This window comes from Benincasa hispida, chromosome 7, assembly GCF_027475165.1.
Source record: "Benincasa hispida cultivar pf3 chromosome 7, pf3_genome.v1.1, whole genome shotgun sequence".
In the NCBI taxonomy this organism is placed as follows: Eukaryota; Viridiplantae; Streptophyta; class Magnoliopsida; order Cucurbitales; family Cucurbitaceae; genus Benincasa; species Benincasa hispida.
The window spans coordinates 18,346,922-18,368,468 of NC_143484.1; the positions used below are offsets into that span (position 1 = coordinate 18,346,922).

At 32.4% G+C, this 21,547-nt stretch overlaps 2 protein-coding genes across 2 annotated transcripts; both read left to right on the forward strand.

Annotated features, from left to right (window-relative positions):
* Nucleotides 1-306: 306 nt before the first annotated feature.
* LOC120080760 (agamous-like MADS-box protein AGL80) lies at nucleotides 307-1,083 on the forward strand. The gene is made up of 2 exons (XM_039035383.1): nucleotides 307-555; nucleotides 646-1,083. Exons 1-2 carry the CDS (start codon nucleotides 307-309, stop codon nucleotides 1,081-1,083), a joined length of 687 nt encoding a protein of 228 aa, XP_038891311.1.
* A 17,793-nt stretch (nucleotides 1,084-18,876) lies between these two features.
* Nucleotides 18,877-19,658, forward strand: LOC120080911 (agamous-like MADS-box protein AGL80). Its single transcript, XM_039035588.2, has 2 exons — nucleotides 18,877-19,133; nucleotides 19,224-19,658. The coding sequence occupies exons 1-2, from the start codon at nucleotides 18,885-18,887 to the stop codon at nucleotides 19,656-19,658; spliced, it is 684 nt and encodes a 227-aa protein (XP_038891516.1). The 5' UTR covers nucleotides 18,877-18,884.
* The last annotated feature ends 1,889 nt before the right edge of the window (nucleotides 19,659-21,547 follow it).

The window sequence follows — 21,547 nt, forward strand, 5'->3', positions numbered from 1 at the left end:
CATATCTCCTTTATTGATTACAATTAAATGACACATTTGTTATAGTAGTAAATAATCATAAAAAGAATACTAAAAAGGGTCAGAAGTTATTGGATATATTATGAATAATATAATAATGAAAATATCGATGGGATTACAACATGATCATCTCAATCTTTCAAAATTAAAGGTGACACCAAAGACAACATTAAATTGGTCCAACCCAACAATAAAATCATACCCCAATATTCAAATCTATATAAATTCACAAAAAAATTAGAATGGAAAATTGAGCCCAAAAAAAAAAAGAAAAAAGAAAAAAGAATTATGACAAGAAAGAAAGTGAAACTTGCTTACATTGAAAATGACTCTGCAAGAAAGGCAACATACAAGAAGAGAAAGAGAGGGCTTATGAAGAAAATTAGTGAATTGAGCATTCTTTGTGGGATTGAGGCTTGTGCAATCATCTTTAGTCCCTATGATTCTCAGCCTGAGCTCTGGCCTTCCCCCATTGGAGTCCAACGTGTTCTCTCTCAATTTAAAAGGATGCCCGAGATGGAACAGAGCAAGAAGATGGTAAGTAGTTTTGAAACTTTTATAAAAAGTTGTTGTTACATTATTATTGCAATGTAGCTTTCGAATGAGTAGAGATATCTTTTGAAACAGGTGAACCAAGAGACGTTTCTACGACAAAGAATTGCAAAGGCAAACGAGCAGTTGAAGAAGTTGAGAAAGGACAATCGAGAGAAAGAGATCACACGACTCATGTTCCAATGCCTCACTGCTACAAAAGAGTTGCATGGCATCAACATGCATGATTTGAATGACCTCGGTTGGCTCGTCGATCAGAATCTTAAAGAGATTGCTACACGCATTGAGTCTCTTAAAAAGCCTTCCATGGAGCTTCAGCTTCGGTCTCAGCCTCAGCCTCAACCTCAGCCTCCGTCTCAACCGTCGACCCAGCCGCAAACTGCGGCGTGGCTGATGGAGCTTGAGAGCCCTCAGGATCAAATGCGGTTTGTAGGGGATGATATGCTTTTGCCTTTTGGGGATCAAACTTATAACTACGATAATGCAATGTGGTCCAATGCCTTTTTCCCTTAGATTTCAATTCTTCATTTTTCTTCTTTTAATTTCTGTAATTTTCTTTTTCCACATTCAAAATGCACTCTATGCTCATCATCATAAATATCAATTTACTCGTTTCCTCAAAGCTATTATTAATCTTTATGAAAATTGGATATTGTTGGAGAAATTATATTATATGGAAAATATATTTTAAGAAACCAAAGTTATGACTTAAACTATTTTGTAATTGCAGGTGTGAAAATCACATAACAATTACATACAAATCAAATAGCAATCACATAACAATCACATAAAAATCAAATAACAATCAAATTTTTAGGTGGAAGTTTTTTGCCATGTTTGCCATAAAAGCAAAACCTAGGACACGCGACCAATTTTCAATTTAGTTTTTTTATTAAAGTTGCAATTTCTTTATAAAAATTGAATATGGATTCCTTTTAAATATGGTATGTATATCGAAAATATTTATAAATATAGTATATGACATATAGGAAGGGTTTTGATGAGAATAATTTAATTTACCATGATTTTTCTCTTACGATCGAGATACGATCTGAAGTATGAAATAGACTATATATATATATATAATTGAATTAATCTTTTCGAAACCACCAAAATCGTGTAAAACAATGTATTTAAAAATCATAGGTTGTACCATCTTTTTGCAATAACAGTAATTGTCCAACCATAATTTATCATGCGTCTTCATATATATTTTTTAAATATTATTTAAAGTTATTCCCACACTATAGTTAGCTGAGTTGTAAACATAAGTTGTTATTGTTTCCATATAATTGAATCTAATCCATACTATAAGCTAGTTCATTAGTAACCTTTGAAAAATGAATGAATACAAAATTTGAACTATTTTATATGATATATTAGAAATAGGATGGGACACATTCTATTAAAAAAAAAAAAAGTGTACTTCATACACCAAATAACATATTTATCACTTTTATATGACAAATAGCATATTATAAGATGGAAACATTTTATAAAATAAAAAATAATAATGCATACTTCATAGATAAATCATATTTTCCATGGTGAAGAAAAATATTTTTAGTCTGCACACTTTTATAGAACAAATAATTTAAGTCTTGAACTTTAGTTTTTAAGAAGATTTAAAATTTCTGTTCTCAATCAAATCGATTATATTTATCGTAAAGTTATACAAATGTATTGACATAGGTATTAATTTTGTTTTTAGATTATAAAGATTGAATTAAAAGCTGACACTTGATTTAATTTCTTAGTACTGAACGTGTTCATAAAAAGATGTAATATACTAAAGCTCAGGTTTGAAGTGTTATAAATCTCCAATGTTATAAATCTTAAAAGTATAAAGAGCAAATGGTTATAAATTAAAGATTAAACTATTAACTAAAGAAAATATGTTTAACATATATTTATATATTTTAAAATTTGTAGATATATATTTTTGGACAGATGAGCAATAAAATGGTGGAATAAGACAGCAATAACAGAAGAAAGACAGCAATTGCAAGCAAATTACAAACAATGTCAAAATAAATGTCATATAATACAAATTATGGCAAATTGATTGATGGTATCTGACGATTAGTGTTTGAATTTAGTGGCAATATTTCCAGAGTAATTAAGACATTATTGCATTTAATTTCTCACTGTTTTCCAGGTATTTTGTTCTTACCATTTTAATTACTATAAATCATTTAATGCATTTCCATGTTTTAGTTTTAATTTTTCCTTTGATTGGATAGATGTTGATGATTGTTTCCATTTTATGAATCATAAAATATTGTTGAGATAGGCTTAAGCGGTTGGTAACGGAAGAAGATGTTTTGCTTGGTAGGATTCGTGGTTGCCTATGGGATATATCTTGAAGAATTATAGGGAGGGGATGATCTATGACGCTGCAAGCTCTCGTGAGGCTAGATTCTCAGATTTTTTATTTGATAATGGTTGTTGGTGTTGGCCTTTGATATCTTGGGAATTACGTGATTTGTGGGGTTTGGTTCACGACGTGGTTCCAAGGGTGGGTGAGGAGGATAGCTGGATTTGGGTTCCGAGTGGTAATGGTCGTTTCATTGTTGCCAGTGCGTGGGAGAGCTTGCGTCCTAGGCGTCCTAAGGTATCTTGGGCTTGTCTGGTTTAGTATGGGAGGTAATATTCCAAGGCATTCATTTTATACATTAATGGCAGTGAATGATAGGTTGGGCACTCGGCATTGGTTGAGAAGATGGGATCAGTCGGTGGATACTGCTTGTCTGCTCTGTTTGGGTGAGGTAGAGTCCAGGAATCATCTATTTTTTGACTTTGTGTTTGGGCGTGAGATTTGGGAGGGTTTGGTACACTTGTTGGGTTCGTCTCATCGTGTTGCTAGGTGAGATGTGGAGTTATATTGGGTGTGTCGGGTGGGGTCTTGTAAGGGTGTGAGGAGTATGTTATTTAGAGTCTTCTGGTGTGCGTCGATTTACTTTATTTGGCAGGAGAGGAACCGTCGGTTACATGGAAGACAACCGAGATTAGCGCTTGCTGTACTTCAGCTAATTGTCTCTATGGTTCGTGCGCGTGCTACTTTGTGGCGGATTGATCTTCATGGTCTTATCTAGTTATTTGTTTTATTTGTTCTTTGTTTGGATACTTTATCTCTGTATGTCCAGTTTCTGTCATCCACGAATTGTGGGGTGTTTTTGTTCTTCTAGTTGTTTTTTTTTCTGCTTGTATTGTCCTCTTTGTTGAGTTTGTCTTTTCGTCGGTGTGCGTCTTTGTAGGTGATTATTTTGCTTTGGTGCCTTGATCTCGGGCCGTAGGATCCCTCTTATTATTGTATAATAATATTACATATTAAAAAAAATCCTAAAACATTTTTATATTCTCATTCCTTTTTTGTTTAAATCTAAAAATATTGTTTTATCTCTTAAACTTTCACAGGGCATTTAGTAGTGGCAAAATGAAACATGTACATTTAATCTCACTTGCTTGGTTATTTTTTTAATTATTATTTATTATTAACATATATAGAATATAAATTTGACATGCATCCTTTATGGAAGGGTTTGTAATTGGTATAGAAAAGGGTTTGTCCAAAGTTAAAATAAAAGAAGAAAAGAAGATGCATAGAATTTCAACATAAATATATATACAAAAATGTTAAGATGCATAACAAGTAGCACTTATCTTACTACATCCCATCAAATTATCCAATTATAATTTGACATATGTCAAATTCTTCTTCGTTCTGTTTTAAAATATCTTAATGATTTTTTTATCTGAGTGATAAGAATGAGATGCATAAAGATAGGTGCTACCCGAGTTGCACCCAAGTATTACCCATATATATAATTTTAATCATGGAAATTTTAGTTCGAAGAGTACCTCCATATCTAATTAGATGATAGGTCAAATGATTTGTGAACGAATTAGAGTGTCATGTTGAGATGGACAGATGGAGAATAACAATACTTTTCTTCACTTGAATTCCCTCCATTATATGATATCCAATAAACATATAAGATTTAATTTAAAGGGAATATCTATACTTAAATCATAAAAAAATATCCTCAAACTATGTACTTTAACAAATTGTAATCTTGCCTTTACATTTACCTTTTTAATAAACTACATACGAAATAGAAATAATAATTTAGAATTTGTTATTAAAGTTAGGATCTAGAACAATGTTACTGTGACCTAAACGAATCATCGTTATATCATTTTAGATCATAGTCACATCATTTTAGATTCGATGATATTTTTAAATTGTTTAGAAAAATGTGAAGAGCAATATTGCTATTTGAAAAGAAAAAGATATTTGTGAAATAAAGAATGTCTATGGTAAGAAAGAGAAAGTTAATAGTATTTTAAAAAAATGATTTATCCAATATACTTTTAGTATTTTTTGAAATAAATAGAAAAGTCCATGCCTCTCTGGGTATGTAGGGACTTTTTCTTTTTCCTATTTATTTTCTATTGTCCCAAATGTAAAGTTTTTCCATTGGAAAGGATAGTGGAAACTTGACCTAAATGGGATGAGGATTCAGGTTCTAAACAAGAATATCAACTTTTTTCTATCTCAACAAGATGAGAATAGATAGAGGATGCATTTCCTCTTCCTTATGTAAATACACCTTATTTATGGGATGGTTTTCAAATGTGGGGTCCTACATGATTTTCACGTTATGAATCAATGCTAAAAATTGTAGGTTACATTGACACATATCTTTCTCCTACGTACTATAAATATTTTATCAAATTCATCCTAGTATGTACCTATACAAACACCTTCCATAGGGAGATGGTTCAAATGCTGCCACGTGACTCCTTATAAATCTCACGATGTGAATCAATGATAGAGACTAGAATATCTCAACATATTTATATGCCCTTCTTTTTCACAAAGTATTTTGAAATGTAATTTTCAATTACTTAGATAAATTAAGCTAGTCTCATTTATCTAAGTTTCTCATCTATCCTTCCATAATGCTTTCGTTAGATTGATTTGAATGTGAAGTACCAAGTTTATTTAGCACTTACTTTCACATGACGATAGTATTCAACTTGATTGTTATTATTGGGAATGAATCAAAGTTTCACGTCTATTAAATAAGGGGATAAATCATGGATATATAAGGGAGAATGACTATTTTCAATGCTATGAGACCTTTTGGGTGATACCAAAAACAAAACCATGTGGGTTATGCACAATGTAAACAGTATCATATTATTATGGAGATATCTAGAGATTCATTCAGACAGGCAACGTGTTCAAGTGTAATTGTCTAATAAACTTGCCTTAAATGTTTTAAGAATTAGAGTTATTCTAGTGTAGCCTCAGAAGATGTAGTCATAGCTAGGGTATCCGTTTATAGTTGACCCTTCAGACAGGCAACCACTACTAAAAAATCGTATTACTTGACGCTTGCAACTTTTAATTACTTGACTTTTTTTATGAAAAATGTCAAGTAATATGTAATTTTTAAGATAAACGTAAATAATAATGAAAAAAAAAGGTGGAGCTTCACGAAATTTTCTGGATTTTTTCACGCTAACTTAAAACTCATATTAAAAACGTCAAGAAGCTTCTTACCCATAGTTGTCACGTTTTAAATATCAAGAATAAAATATTTTTAAGAAATAGAAATGAAATGGAAAAACAATTTGGGGAATGTATCCCTAATTTTCATTTCCCTCCCATTCCCCTCACTTTTTCACTTTCCATCCCTATCCTCCCACTCCCCTTTGTCTTCCCATTTCCTCCCTTATTCATTTTAAATAAGATTCAAAATTATATTTTAGATTATGAGAGACATAAATATTTTCAATGGAAGAATTAAGTCCTTAACGAAATTGAGTAATCCCCTTTTGTCGATGTAATTCATTTTGAAAACTCAAAAAAAAAAAAAAAAAAAATATAGTATTATAAGATAAACAATATTAAATTACAACATGCTTAATAGATTTAAGGGAGAAAACAACAAACCTTTGAAAACCATCTTCTATAGAATTTTTTCCACAGAATGAACCATCATGAAAGTTACAAACACTTGGATACTCCCAATGTATAGAGAACACTGCCAATTGATATTTCTTATTATTCTTAGGATAAGAATCGAAGGTAGTGTGGACTCTTCAATTTTGGTAAGGGAAGAAAAAACGAATTTGGCAGAGTTGATACTATTTTTTTTTTCAGATGGATTTTTTTAGATCCAATAGAACCATGTTTATTTTTTTTTCAATAGGTAATATTATTATACAAAAACAAGAGGGATTCCACAACCCAAAATCATAGCACCAAAGCAAAAAGAGCACCTACAAAAACGCACAGTGACAACCAACAAAGGGCAATACGAAAAAATAACAAAACATCCCGAAGAACAAAAAACACCCCACAATTCGGGGACCTTAGAAACTGGACATAGAGAGTTAAAGTATCCAAACAAAGAACGAAGGAATCAGACAAACTAGATAAGTCCATGAAGATCAATCCGCCACGAAGTAGCATGCGCTTGAACCATAGAGACAATAAGCTGAAACACAGTAGACGCCAATCTCAGCTGATTGCCGTGTAACCGACGGTTTCTCTCCTGCCAAATATAGTAAATTGACACACACCAGAAGACTCTAAATAACTTACTCCTCACACCCTTACTAGACCCCACCCAACACACCCAACTCAACTCCACATCCCATCCAGCAACACGATGAGATAAACCCAACAAGCGCACCAAACCCTCTCAAATTTCACGTCCAATAGAACCGTGTTTTGTGAAATTGCAAAAAAATAAAAAAAATAAAAAAAATCTTACGTACTATGCGAGAGAGGAGAAGTTATTACTCAATAACTCTCCCTTGCCTACATAAAGAATAACTCGTGGATTTATTCTTATTATTATTAAATCTAATTTATTATAACTAAATTAATAATATTAATTAAATTAAAATATATGTTAAATCATATTTAACATATAGTTAAATAAACAATATTAACTAATTAATAATTAATTAATTAATTAATGAAATATCATATATTTCATTTAATCTGAACCATACACAAATAATATCCTTAAAGGTGTTCTATTTGTGCATAATCCTCATAGCTTCGTATTTTGTATAGTTATGTAACATTGACCTTTTTGCCCTTTTGAACAACAACAACAAGGGTAGTTTTATTCCCCTTGCCATCTTTCTTCTTTCTTCCATTTCTTGGATATGTACAGTTCTAGGATGGAACTTCATGGAATTCCAGATTTGATCATATGCAAAGCTTTCTCTTACACTCTCTATAAGTTAGCCTGAGAATGGTTCAAAAAGTTAGAGAAAGTCAATCAGATTGTTCAAGGAAATAGGCAAAACCTCTGTAACATAGCTTTTTGGGACGGAGGTATAAGCACAAACCCAGGTGCATCTTCTCCCTATCAAGCAAAAGCCAAACAAACCCCCCATAAAGTATATCTCCCACTTTAATAATAAAGCATGGTAGGTTGAAGACTACACAGATGGCCCAAACTAATTGCAGTTGTTGCAAGACTTAATGACGAAAGACTCTTATGAACCATTGGCAAGAGGAACCAACATTTTTTTTTTTTTTTTTTTTTTGTCATGAACTCATTGTAGATTTCTAAATTTTTTCAGGTATCTTCATCACAAGAAATCTAGGCTTTGATGTCCGTTGAAAAAACTAAAAACGGATATACAATGTCAGTTCTTAAAAAGAATGAATCTTTAATGTCGGTTTTAAACCGAAATTAAAGACGAGGTTGCAATGTCAATTTAGAACTTACATTGTAGATAAACCATGTTAAAACCTCCCTTTTTGAAATAAAATGAAATAAAAAAAAGTTCAAAACACCAAATTTTGTTCCCTCCTTTCCCTAATTTTTATTTCCCTCCAATCCTCTCATAAAAAGAAAAAGAAAAATAAATGACCCAAAAACCCTGAATGTCTAACGCCCAACCTCTCTCTCTCTCTAAGTTTCCTCTCACACAATCTCTCTCTCTGTTTATTAGCCATCTACAGGAACCTCGACCAAGTAGCCTCCATCGCCTCTGCCGTCGTCTAGCTGCCACCACCCACACCATTGATCAGGAAGATCCAGCCACTGGCGATGTTTGCAGGTCACTATCGGACAGCCAGATCTGCGCCTGCGTCCCAGTCGCGCATTCGCCTAGCCGTCAAGCTCTTTCCGTTCACGTGTCTGTTCAGGTTTCGGGCATGCGAGTTCATGACTAGAAGAAGATCCTCTATTACGCTTAGATCGATCATGTTAAGTCACATAGTGTTCACGATCGCTACGACCTCTTACACTTGATGGTTGGCCCTCCTCTGTAAAGTGTATACCCTCACCACAATGTTTATATGTCACGTATTGGTCATGGAAATCTGAACGGACATGTGAAGTTTGTCCTTCTTCCATACTTAGCGTACTAAGGGTTGTTGGAAAGAATTCAAATGTTGAGGGAGAGGGCATCATGAAAGTATGTGTAGAGTGATCGAGTGGGGTTGTTGGATACTCATTTTGAACATTAAATCGAATATGAACATCCTGATGTCTTGCTGGATCACCTTATTCTTCCGCTCGAACATCATCATCGAAATATCATACTCGATATATAGATGTGAGTCTACGCAAGATCCTTAGACAAGATAATGACTACATTTTTATAAAGGAATATTTTTTTAAAATAATATCCACCTTAAACAAAATAATAATAAAAAAGGGATTTTTTAAATATAAAAAAATATCTAAAAATATTTACACTTTATAGCAAAAAGTTCCAAAAGTACAAGCACTTTTGGAATTTTTTGCTATAAAATGTAAATATTTTTGGAATTCTTCTATTTATAAGAATTTAGGTTTTTTAATCATCATAAATTTACAATATTAAGGTGAATATCATGATAAATATTGTTACAAAAGGCATGCATCATCATTTTGAAAATCAATGATAAAAATTTATTTTATATTGACATGAATCTTTGTTTTTCAATCATCATAAAATTTACAATATTAAGGTAAATAATCCAGAATAAATTGACTAGATAAACGGTAAATATAACAACAACAATAATAACAATAACATTTACATTAACATTCAAACGTTCAATATTCAATAATCTCATCATTTTAATTATATATAAATGAATGACTTAATTGTAGAATTTTTCTCATAAATAATAGCCGTAGTAAACGAAATATAAAAAATCAATACAAAATTGGGGATGTTTTAGATACTTACATTTTTATTTCATTTAAAAAATAAAACGTCCAATTAACCTACTATAAAATAAAATTTTCAATTAAACCACTATAAAATAAAACGTCAATATTTCTCCAATTAATCTACTATAAAATAATGAAATAATATCCGCTATTAAAAAAAACTATATAGCAATAATATCTACTATTAAAAAAAATTTACATTTTTTCTTTTTTAGTTTATGTACAATTACTTTGGACATTTGATTTTGAATTTTTTAGGTCATTGACTTAGTGAATTTTTTAAAACCATCTAGAATCATTTAGAAGTCTAATAATCTATTTCTAATAGTTAACCCGAACATATATAACCCTGGCTTAATTCTCTCATGTTGACTTGTGTTTAGAGGAAGTCTTTGAGTGGAATCTTGGATGTTTTTTTAGAACAAACGCACATTTGGGTAAGTGTTTAACAACACTTGAGGAAAAGTGTGATTTGAAATTATATTTTTTTGGATGAAACTAATTATGGTTTAAATTTACACTGGCTTAATTTTGAGCAAATCAAAATAAGAAAGAGTTGTTGTGCGATGCGAGGGAAGGTTGGGTGTGGCTGAACATGGAAGAAACCATTTTAGTTTTTATACAAGTCAATTTTCCCCTCCTCTTCAAAGCCTGTATAGGATGTCACTATCTAATAGTAAATTAGACCGTTGGTCCTTGCTTGATAAATCATCATTTCAAAAACTAATTCATAGAAAAACCAACATATTCGTCTTACTGCATAATAACTATGTGTACAATGTATTTGCATTCGCTAAAGTTTTTTTTTTTATTATTATTATTGTTTGAACAAGACCCTGTTTAAAATACATTTTGAAAATGTTCTAAAAGCTAATTTTAGGATTACTTCAATTTCTTCTAAAATACAATCGCTTAGTTCGAGTGCGCGGTGTTCGTGCAGTATAGCGGTTGTGTTAGACTAACGTTCGTGTGTTGCTATGTTGCTGTGATCGAGCATTCGTGATCAAGGAACTTGAAGATGAGTCTACAAAGGTTTGTTGATTCTTCCCTTGATCTGTAGTAAAGTATGCTGTAATTTCTGTTTTATGCATAACCACATGTTTCCATTCATGATTGTAATTGTAATGTTCTTATACGATTGAAATTTAAAAAGATCATTCCGCTGCTCATGGAAATCCTCGTGTTCGATTTCCTTCACCAAAAACCCTAAATGTCTAATGCCCAACCTCTCTCTCTCTAAGTTTCCTCTCATGCAATCTCTCTCTCTCTATTTCTTAGCCATCTGTAGGAACCTCAACCCAATAGCCTCCATCGCCTCTGCCATTATCTAGCTTGTTGGGGTTGATGCCCTAAACTCTCGTAGGGTCTTATAGTTTGTAAACACCTGTATGAACAAATGCTTATGATGTAATAACATGAGATATTTCCTTCATTATTGTCTATTAAATATGAGATATTTTAGTTGCATTTACCACAAACCAATCTAACTAAGATCCTTGGTTTTGTTGTAACTTAAACATGTATGTGGAGACATACAAGTGGATCATGCCTTAGGTGATAACCAAAATGGTATATAGTATATGGATATAGGAGGGAAACCTTATCCTTGTGACACTACGAATATGACCCGCTTTGTATATAGTTACAAGTGTTGTGGCATGTTACAGATGGTCTGATCTTGATCATTCATATGGAGACATGCGAGCAGGGGTGTCCTATACAAAGGAGTTTGTATAAGACCATACCACAAAGTGTTTAGTCTCATTATATAATGTCGTTCATGACAGAGACTTCATTTCACTAGAATGACCATAGGTAATATGACCTTAATCCTAAGTTAGTTGGGAACTCCTGCCTATGAGGGCAGTTCTTTGATTTGCATGGGTGCGAGTGGCCAGATTGCCGACTAAAACCTACCACTTTGGGGATTCATCTGATTGTGGAGCTGAGAACTCAGTTACACAAGATGGAATTCACTCCATCCCCAAAGCAGGGGTAAGAAGATAGATTGCTCCCTTAAGGGTTGATTCCGAGGCTTGAACAATATGGTGCCACACACCTTCTCATGGCCCGAGAGGTGTCCACTCATAGTAGGATTATAATGTATTGTTCATTAGAGGGATCAACGATACTTAAGAAGTTAGATGTAACTATAGGGGAAAACAGTAAATTGACCCAACTGTACTTACAAGCATCTGTGATGGGTTATCGTACTGTTGACTGGTTATAACTGATGGACATAGAAATATATATGTGGTGAGAAGAGTGCGGCTGCCGGTCTTTAGTGTAGTGCCTGACAGTTAATGGATGCTAGATCTCGTGAATAAAGAGTTTAGTCAGCTATTCACGTACCATTGGAGCTTCAAGCTACAGGTCCATAAGGTCCCCTTGGTATATCAATGGATTTAAGTTGAGAATCAGTTTTTGGGTCAGTTTGAATTGTTCAAATTGACAAGAGAGAGTTTGATTATATATGATATGATTAAACTGGTTCAATTATATATGATATAATTGATATGATGTATGAGATACATTAATTGGAGGAATATGATATAAATATGATTTATATCAAGTAAAGGAGAAAGGGACTATGGTTTAAATGTTACATATGATGTGATATTAAAACTATATATTATAAATATAATATAATAAGTTAGCAATTATATTTATTTATAGTTAAAACAACTATACGATAATTGTAGGCGGTTTCTCTTTTAACCGTGCGTGAAGTGGGAGGCTATGTTCAGTTTTCATAACTGAAGGATAAAATGAAAAATGTTTTCATTTTGCAAAGAATCACTTCATTAAGTATACTTTTAATCGTTTAGCTCACGAGAGACTACACGATAGCCTTCAAGTACCTTTGCCTGAACAATTGTGTAAAGTTTTACTAAACGATTGCGTAACAAGTGAGTTTCATTAAACGATCGTGTAAACGATCACGACTATTTTTCTAAACGACCGTGTACCTGCTAAGTTTTACTAAACCATCAAACACAAAGTCTATGCGATAGACAATATACTCTCCCACTTGCTTGGTTGTTTAGTTCGGTCGTGGTTTCCTCTTTCCTTCTACCAAATCCAACAGATCTCACACCTCCTAGATTCTCACTTCGAGAATACGAAGGTTATTGAGTGGTGGTGTCCGAGAGGTTACTTGTTCGTGGAGAAGATTGTTCGTGATTAACCAAACGATTGACTAGACGGTCTTAGAGACAACGAGAGATTGCTGGTTCAAGTCTTCACGAGAGCGAGAGGTCTTTAGAAGAAGAGTCGTTCAAAGGTATCGTCTCTCGTTCCTTTTTTATTTACTTTCTAAAGCATGTCCTAATTTGTTAGAAGATAAATAGTTGGTTTGTATGTTTGTGAATGCTTGTAAGACTGCCACTGCCCACATCGTTGATCAGGAAGATCCAGCCATCGGCGATGTCTACAGGTCACTATCGGACAGCCAGATTTGCACCTGCGTCCCGGTCGCCGTTCGCCTAGCCGTCAAGCTCTTTCCGTTCACTTGTGTCTTCGGGATTCAGGCATGCGAGTTCTGCTAACGTGCGCTGCCATCAATGAATCTTTGTCGTTCCTGTGGATTTCGTCAGAATTTTGGAGTTAGGTAAGGATTAGTTTATTTTGGTAAGTTTTGTGATTTTTCTTGAAGTTCTTGTTCACCCATTAAAGTTTTGGCCTAATAATTGGTTTAATTTTGTTTTTTGGTGTTTTTTTATCATAAAGCTTTATTTGATAGATGGTTGTGGACTTATTCAACTTAACAGACTTAGATTGAGTTTGACATGATATGTTGAATAGTAAAAACTGCGTTTCTTGAAGTATTTATAAAAAGAGTCTAACTCTAAGGACACGAGTCTCGAAATATATCTCGAAATTGATCTTTAGAGTTCTACTTTCTTATTTGATAGATGGTTGTTAAGAGTTCTCCTTTATTATGCTAACTACTTGTGTTTGTTGACTTTTGAAATCACTTCTTTCTATAGATTTTATGGTTTATTGTTATATTTGTTTAGATTGATGGAGTTTTAAACTGTCCTAAGTTTTTGTTTTTTGACTTTTCATTTCATTGATAGGAACTAAGTCCATGAATCTGGAAGTATAATCTGTTGATGAATTTGGGTAGACATTGAGAAATTGAGGTCTGTGAAGCTCCATCCTGCCTTTCAAACAGCCAATCACAAGTGCTTACTGGATTTTGTAAAGGAAGATAGTTTGCAGAAATCAGCAGAAAATTGCAGCAGTTCCCACAGCCAATTTGAGAACAAAGTTTTTCAATTTAAGGAGATATTTAACGAGGTTACACAGAAAGTTGAGGATTTATTTTCCAGCAGGGCTTCTAGTTCTATAAAAAATTTGGAACTGAATACTAAGGAGCATCAGCGGTATATGAACGATCAAAAGAGTATAATGCAGTCCTTGAGGTTAGCTTCTATTTACGTCTATCATAGCTCAAGCATCAGATTGTCCATACTACTACCATCTGGTTTTGTTTTTGGCCTGTGAATTCCCCCTCCCAATTAAAAATTTTACCTTTTTTTCTTTTTCCTTCAGTCCTCTCTTTGTATATTCAATACTTTATCACTTATGTTTGTCACTTCTTTCTTAGATTTGAGATGTAGTTACTTTATGTTGCATGTTTTCATGTTTTCATGTCTATTACAATACTTATGTTTATCACTTCTTTCTTATAATCTCATGATTCATGCATCTGGTAATAGAGAGACTAAACAATCGTGGATGTTAACTATACGATAGTTCATTCAATTGGTCGTAGCTAAACAATCGTGTGGCATTGTCTATACGATAGGCTACCATCTCCTACACGATTGAGCACATCGTCTATACGATAGACAGCTCTTATCTCCCACTTGCTCAATCGTCTACACGATTGTTATCTTCCATTCACTTCCTCTAACCAAGTAGTGGACGTTGGTCATTATGCCTTTTTGTAATTATGAGCACAATCTTGTTCTTTTGAATTAGAGTCATTTTCTGTAGAGCTTACAAAACAGGGGTGTCGCCACTCTTATTGTTAGTGGTGGTTATGGTCTACCATCAGTGGATTGTGTTGCCAGGTATTGTATTACTCCTGTTCAAAATAATCATTTAGCTTGAATATGGATTTTGCTTTTCAAATTTTCACTAACTTGATTTAGTTTGTTCATTCAAATTCTTTTTCAGAAAACTTTTGTAAGGATTGAGTGGTAAAAAAATGATATTATAAATACTTGTATCTAGATATGCTTCATGTATAACTGATGGCATTAATTCCTAGTGTCTTTTTAATTACACATGTTTTTGTATTTGTTGTTATGTGCAATCATTTTAAGAGTCAATGGATATTCCATAGAATAGAGAAAAGAATAGCAAGTTTTGCATTCATTCCTTTTGGTAAGTTTGTATAAATATAGTTTCCATACTTCATGTAATTTCGTTTAGTATAATTCATTTATTTTTAAATTATTCTTGATTTTATATACAAGCAAGCATGTCTTCTTTGCAGATTTTTTGGGATAGTAATGACACTCCAAAGTAGACAATCAGCTCTCTCAATCTTTATTTAATTTTTTAAGAACTATTCAACGGAGAGATTAGCTTAGAAACTCTAAAACAACACAATGAGTACAATCCTAAAGTTATTGCCCCTTTCACGTACGACTAAACTTCTCCTGAATTGTGACTTTCTGTAAAGACGAATTAACAGCTAAAGCAAGGCCTTCATAAAGTGCAATAAGAAAAATATACAAGAACGTCCCAAAAGTTTTGATTATCCACCATATAAACCAAGATACGAAATACGGAAAACTATGGCCAGCAAGATCAAGACTAGATAAGAAAAAGTTAATGTTTTGAATACCTCTTAGAAAAAGAACATGGGCACGGAACAATCTTGTACTACAGATTGATACAGTTCTAGCTACAAGGGTTCACTAAGCCTCCATGGAACTTTTCACGTCATCATGTAGCAACTGGTTGCTTTTTCAGTTTGATGCTTTTAGATTATTCATTTTAACTGGTACCAATCTATACTTCTCCCATATTTATGCTAACAGATGTATGTGGTTAATATCTCATCAAAGGTTGCTAGATAGTTAATATCTCAAAAAAATAAAATAAAAAAATAAAAAAAATTGTTTGATATGGCCTTCTGAGAGGATAACTTTCTAAATTTGTTGCTGTTGTGGTTCAAATTTCATTTTTTTCTACGGCTGTGGTTTGAATTTTAAAAGTGAAAATTCTTCTTTAGTTATAATATCTCTAATTATGATCTCTTTATACAATAAATTTAAAGGATTACATATTGAGCAAAACGTGAAGTGATGGTTAGTGATTATATGGCTTGTGATGAAGCGTTTTGACAACTTTCTTAATTACAGGTTATATTGTTTGTGTTGAAGCCTTTTAGATCTCAATGTCAATTTCACCTCAAGAGATAACTTCATCACCAAATTCTCTCCCATTGTTTGGCTCAATTTGATTCATGATCCAACTTTCACTTCATGCAACTCGACAACTCAAAGCTTTTTATCCATAATCTCAATCTAGTTTGACTCAAAGATGGTAGCTCAATTCTATGATGACATAATTTTGAACGCTTGTAAGTTTTGTATTTTGTGAACTTATATAGTTGCAAATAATATTTGGTGTACTTTTATGTTGGATAATTTCATTATGTTATAATGTACAAATGGATTACAAATTTTTATTATTAAAGGAAGTCATGATATTTGATGCATTACCAAGTGTTTCATGTGTGTATTTAGCTAAGAATAAGTAATTCTAATGTAAATTGATTATGAAAATTTGATGTGTAAGTTCGTTGTAGCATAAAATTAAACCTCTATATAGGATATAATAATAATATTAAGAAAAGGTCATTATATGTTAAAGATAGCTTTACTAAAAAGTTGTTATAGTGTAAATATTACACTAAAAAAATGTTATTATATAGATAAGATAGCATTACGAACAATTATTATTCATTAACGATAGCCTTAATACCCAATGCTATGACATGTTTTTATAGCAATGAATATTATGCTATATTTTCTTAGATTTTTAATAACATTGGCTGTCAGGACCTTCAAAAAAAGACTATAAACGGTCTATCATAGCTTTGTTCGTTAGTTATCGTATCTGTTATTTGTTGTAGTGAACCCTCATCATTCCCTCACCTAATTCACATATCTTTTCTCTATATCAACAAATCCGACTATAAAATTCGCTTGTCAATGAATTCTTGGTGTAATACTCACCCTACAATGATTTGTGTTAGAATGTTTCACTGATTAGGTGTGAGATTACAGGACTAGGACTCATCTAAGTAAGAATTAGGAATTTCTCTTCCAACTCATCCAAAAATGTTTAGGTTTTCTTATAAAGATCTTTTCAATACCCTTATATAACTGGAAAAAGATTTCAAGGGAAATATTCCTACCATATATGCCAATAAATAAGTTCAATTGTTACTAAAACTATTTTTTATATTCATATATAGTGATAATCATTAATTTAAGAAAAGGTTGAATTCCAAAACATTTCAAGTTCTTTTTTCAATCTATTTTGGGTTGAATTATTATGCGAAAAAAATGGGGGAGAAACAACATTCTCTAGAAAAAAATATGAATGAAAGTGAGGTCTTGCAAATTAATGATTTCATTAGAGCTTTTTATGGATTATTTTTCAAAGACAAAGTATCACGGGGGAACCAATTGGCAATGACAATTAATGGGGTTGGATCACAATTTCTTCTTATTGGACCCAACATTATCCATTTGGGTTTTATGGGCTTTCATACTACGTTAGAGAGTATGAAGCTCCATCTCAAAACCAATTGGCAATGATAGAAGTAACCCATCTATGTTATAAAGAGTGTGAGTCCCCTTGGTTTTTCTAATGTGGGATTCTCAACAGATATTAATTACATTGAGGGCGTTTTTTGTTTTTATGTTTTATTATACATTCCTTTTGTAAAGTTAATGATGAAGACTATTCATTTTCTCAAAGAAATAATATATATATATAGGTGATATTATTATATTACAATAAGGGTATCTGATAACCCGGGATCAAGGCATCAAAGCAGCAAAGACAAGGCAAACAAACCAAAATAAAGGCCACAAGATAAGACCAGAATAAAACGAATACATAAAAATAAAGTCGCAGACCACCAGGGAGAAAGCTAGAGAAAAGAACCCAAAACCCCACAAACTAGGGAAAACAGCAAAACAAAGAACAACGTAAAGATCAAAAAGAAAAAACATCTATAAACATACCAGATAAGACCAAGAAGGTCAACGCACCAGAAAGTAGCACGAGCACAACTGTAGAGATCATAAGGTGAACCAGAGCTGACACCGACCTCGGTCGACCTCCATGCAGTCGCCGATTACGCTCCTACCAGATGTAGTATATGGAAGCACACCAGAAAACATGGAACAATTTACTACGCATCCCCTTACCCGACCTCACTCGGTACAACCAATTCAGCTCTATATCCCAACCCGCCACCTGATGCGACGAACCCAACTGACGCAACATCCCAGACCACACTCTCTCCCAAACCCACACTCTAAAAATAAATGATCTCACGACTGCATACCTCTCTCACACAGAAGACACCTCCTTTGACAACACTCCCCAACTTCTCAACCAATTCCACTACCCAATCTGTCCCTCACAGCTAACCACTTACAGAAGAAGGAGTTATGTTTTAGTTATTATTGTTTTTGTTTTAATTCCAATTAGGACCGTTATGTTATATTTTTACGTTATTATTAAATTCCTTCATTTGTTTTTACGTTATGTTTTCAAATATTTTAATTTATATATCTTTCTTCTTTAATCCCCTATTTCTCACCTCTCCTCTCTTGATTACAATTAAATCACACATTTTTTATAGTAATAAATAATCATAAAAGAAAATACTAAAAAGGTAAGAAGTTATTGGATCTTATGAATAATATAATAATGAGAATATCAATGTGATTACTACTCACTTAACCTACCAAAATCATACACCAATCATATCTGAGATTCAAGTCTATATAAATTAACAACAAAATGAGAATGAAAAATTGAACCAAAAAAAAGAAAAAAATTATGACAAGGAAGAAAGTGAAACTGGCTTACATTGCAAATGACTCTGCAAGAAAGGCAACATACAAGAAGAGGAAGCGAGGGCTTATGAAGAAAGTTAGTGAATTGAGCACTCTGTGTGGGATTGAGGCATGTGCAATCATCTTTGGTCCTTATGATTCTCAGCCTGAGCTCTGGCCTTCGTCCAGTGGAGTCGAACACATTCTCTCTAGATTCAAGAAGATGCCTGAGATGGAACAGAGCAAGAATATGGTAAGTAGTTTTGAAACGTTTATGAAAGGTTGTTGTTACATTGTTATTGCAACATAGTTTTCGAAAGAATAGAGGTATCTTTTGAAACAGGTCAACCAAGAGAAATTTTTACGACAGAGGATTGCAAAAACAAACGAGCAATTGAAGAAGATGAGAAAGGACAACCGAGAGAAAGAGATCACAAGACTCATGTTTCAAAGCCTCACCGCTGCAAAAGGGTTGCATGGCCTCAACATGCTTGATTTGAATGACCTCGGTTGGGTCATCGACCAAAAGCTTAAAGACATTGCTATACGCATTGAGTCTCTTAAAAAGCCATCCATGCAGCTTCAGCTTCGGTCTCAGCCTCAGCCTCCGCCTCCATCTCAACCGTCACAGACTCAGCCGCAAAGCGCTGCGTGGCTGATGGAGCTTGAGAGCCCTCAGGATCAAATGCGGTTTGTAGGGGATGATATGCTTTTGCCTTTTGGGGATCAAACTTATAACTACGATAATGCAATGTGGTCCAATGCCTTTTTCCCTTAAATTTCAATCCTTCATTTTTTTTCTTTTAATTTCTGTAATTTTCTTCTTCCACATCCAAAATGATATTCTCATCACCTTAAATATCAATTTCCTTCATTTTTCACTCTTCTTTTTTCATGTCATTTTTGTATCTAATTTGCATTTTTTTTCTCGTTTCCTCGAAGCTAATATTAATCTTTATAAAAATTGGATATTGTTTCCGAATATGTATATATTATGTGACATATAGGGAGGGTTTTGGTGAGAATAATTTATTTTAGTGTATATATATATTGAATTAACCTTTTCAATCAGAAAAGGGAGGAGGAAAGAGGTCCTGACAAACCGTCATAATTAGTGAATGTTTGTTGATAAGTCCAAAGATGCATCCGTGCATGGATTAGGCTTTCTGACTTATGAAAATAGACTAATGCCTAAAAATATACGCAATTGTCCAACCACAATTTATAACATAAGAACTATTTCATATATATTTTTTGAATATTATTTAAAGTTATTTCCACAATATAGATAGACCGAATTTTAAATAGATGCATTCAAATCATTCAAATCATTATTCTTTTCGTATAATTTCAATTATTCTAGAAATCTTATACGTACTACAAACTAGTGCATTAGTTGCCTATAAAAGTAAAACCAAACAGCCTTGAACAAAATAAGGCATCATGAAAAAGAGGAATAATTGAAGATTTAGTTCTATTTTATTTGATATATTAGAGCTAGGACATGAAACATTTGATTGAAAAAATAATGCATACACCAAATAACATATTTATCTCTTTTATATGATATATTATAAAATGAAACACATTCTATAAAATAAAAATAAAAATGTGTACTTCATACACAGATCATATATTTTTCGATGAAAAAAATATTTTTGATTTCTAAACTTTTATAAAAGTAATAATTTAACTCTTGAACATTAGCTTTCAAGAATATTTAAAATTTCTGACCTAAATCAAACTAATTATATTTATCGTAGAGCTATATACTTGTATTGACATAGATTCTTATTTTTTTTTTTTTCAAATTATAAAGATTGAATTAAAAGCCGACACTTGATTTTGATTTCATTTTTAGTACTAAACGTGCAAATTAAGATTTAGATATTGAACTATTAGCATCTGAAAAGTATAAAGATTAAATTGTTATAAATTAAAAGATTAAACTATTAAGGAAAGAAAATATGTTTAACCTATATTCATCTCTTTTAAAATTTGTAGATATACTTTTTGGACAGATGAGCAAAAAAATGGTGGAATAAGACAGCAATACCAAAAAGCATACCATAAAAACAATGTCAAATGAAATGTGATATAATACAAATTATGGCAAATTGATTTATGGTAACTGATGATTAGTGTTTGAATTTAGTGGCAATATTTCCAGAGTAATTAAGACATTATTGCATTTAATTTCTCACAGTTTTCCAGGTATTTTGTACTTACCCTTTTAATTAGTTTAAATCATTTAATGCATTTCCATGTTTTAATTTAAAATTTTCCTTTGATTAGATTGATGTTGATGATTGTTTCCATTTTATGAGTCCAACACATTTATATACTCTCATTCCCTTTTTATTCTTATAGTAATAAAATCCAAAAAATATTGTTTTCTCATAAACTTTCACAGGGCATTTAGTAGTGAAAAAAATGAAACATATACATTTAATCTATGACTTGCTTGGTTATTTTTTTAATTATTATTTATTATTAATATATAGAATATTGGCATGCATCCTTTATAGAAGGGTTCTTAATTAATATAGAAAAGGGTTTGTCCAAAGTTAAAATAAAAGAAGAAGAAAAGAAGATGCATAAGCTTTCAACATAAATATATATACAAAAAATACTAAGGTGTATATTGGCTAACACTATCTTTCTGCA

Excerpts from the sequence above, each read along its gene's own strand:
- LOC120080760 (XM_039035383.1), top strand. The coding sequence starts at position 307 with ATGACAAGAAAGAAAGTGAAACTTGCTTACATTGAAAATGACTCTGCA. Across the intron at positions 556-645 it reads TGGAACAGAGCAAGAAGATG|GTGAACCAAGAGACGTTTCT; the intron begins GTAAGTAGTTTT and ends CTTTTGAAACAG.
- LOC120080911 (XM_039035588.2), top strand. The coding sequence starts at position 18,885 with ATGACAAGGAAGAAAGTGAAACTGGCTTACATTGCAAATGACTCTGCA. Across the intron at positions 19,134-19,223 it reads TGGAACAGAGCAAGAATATG|GTCAACCAAGAGAAATTTTT; the intron begins GTAAGTAGTTTT and ends CTTTTGAAACAG.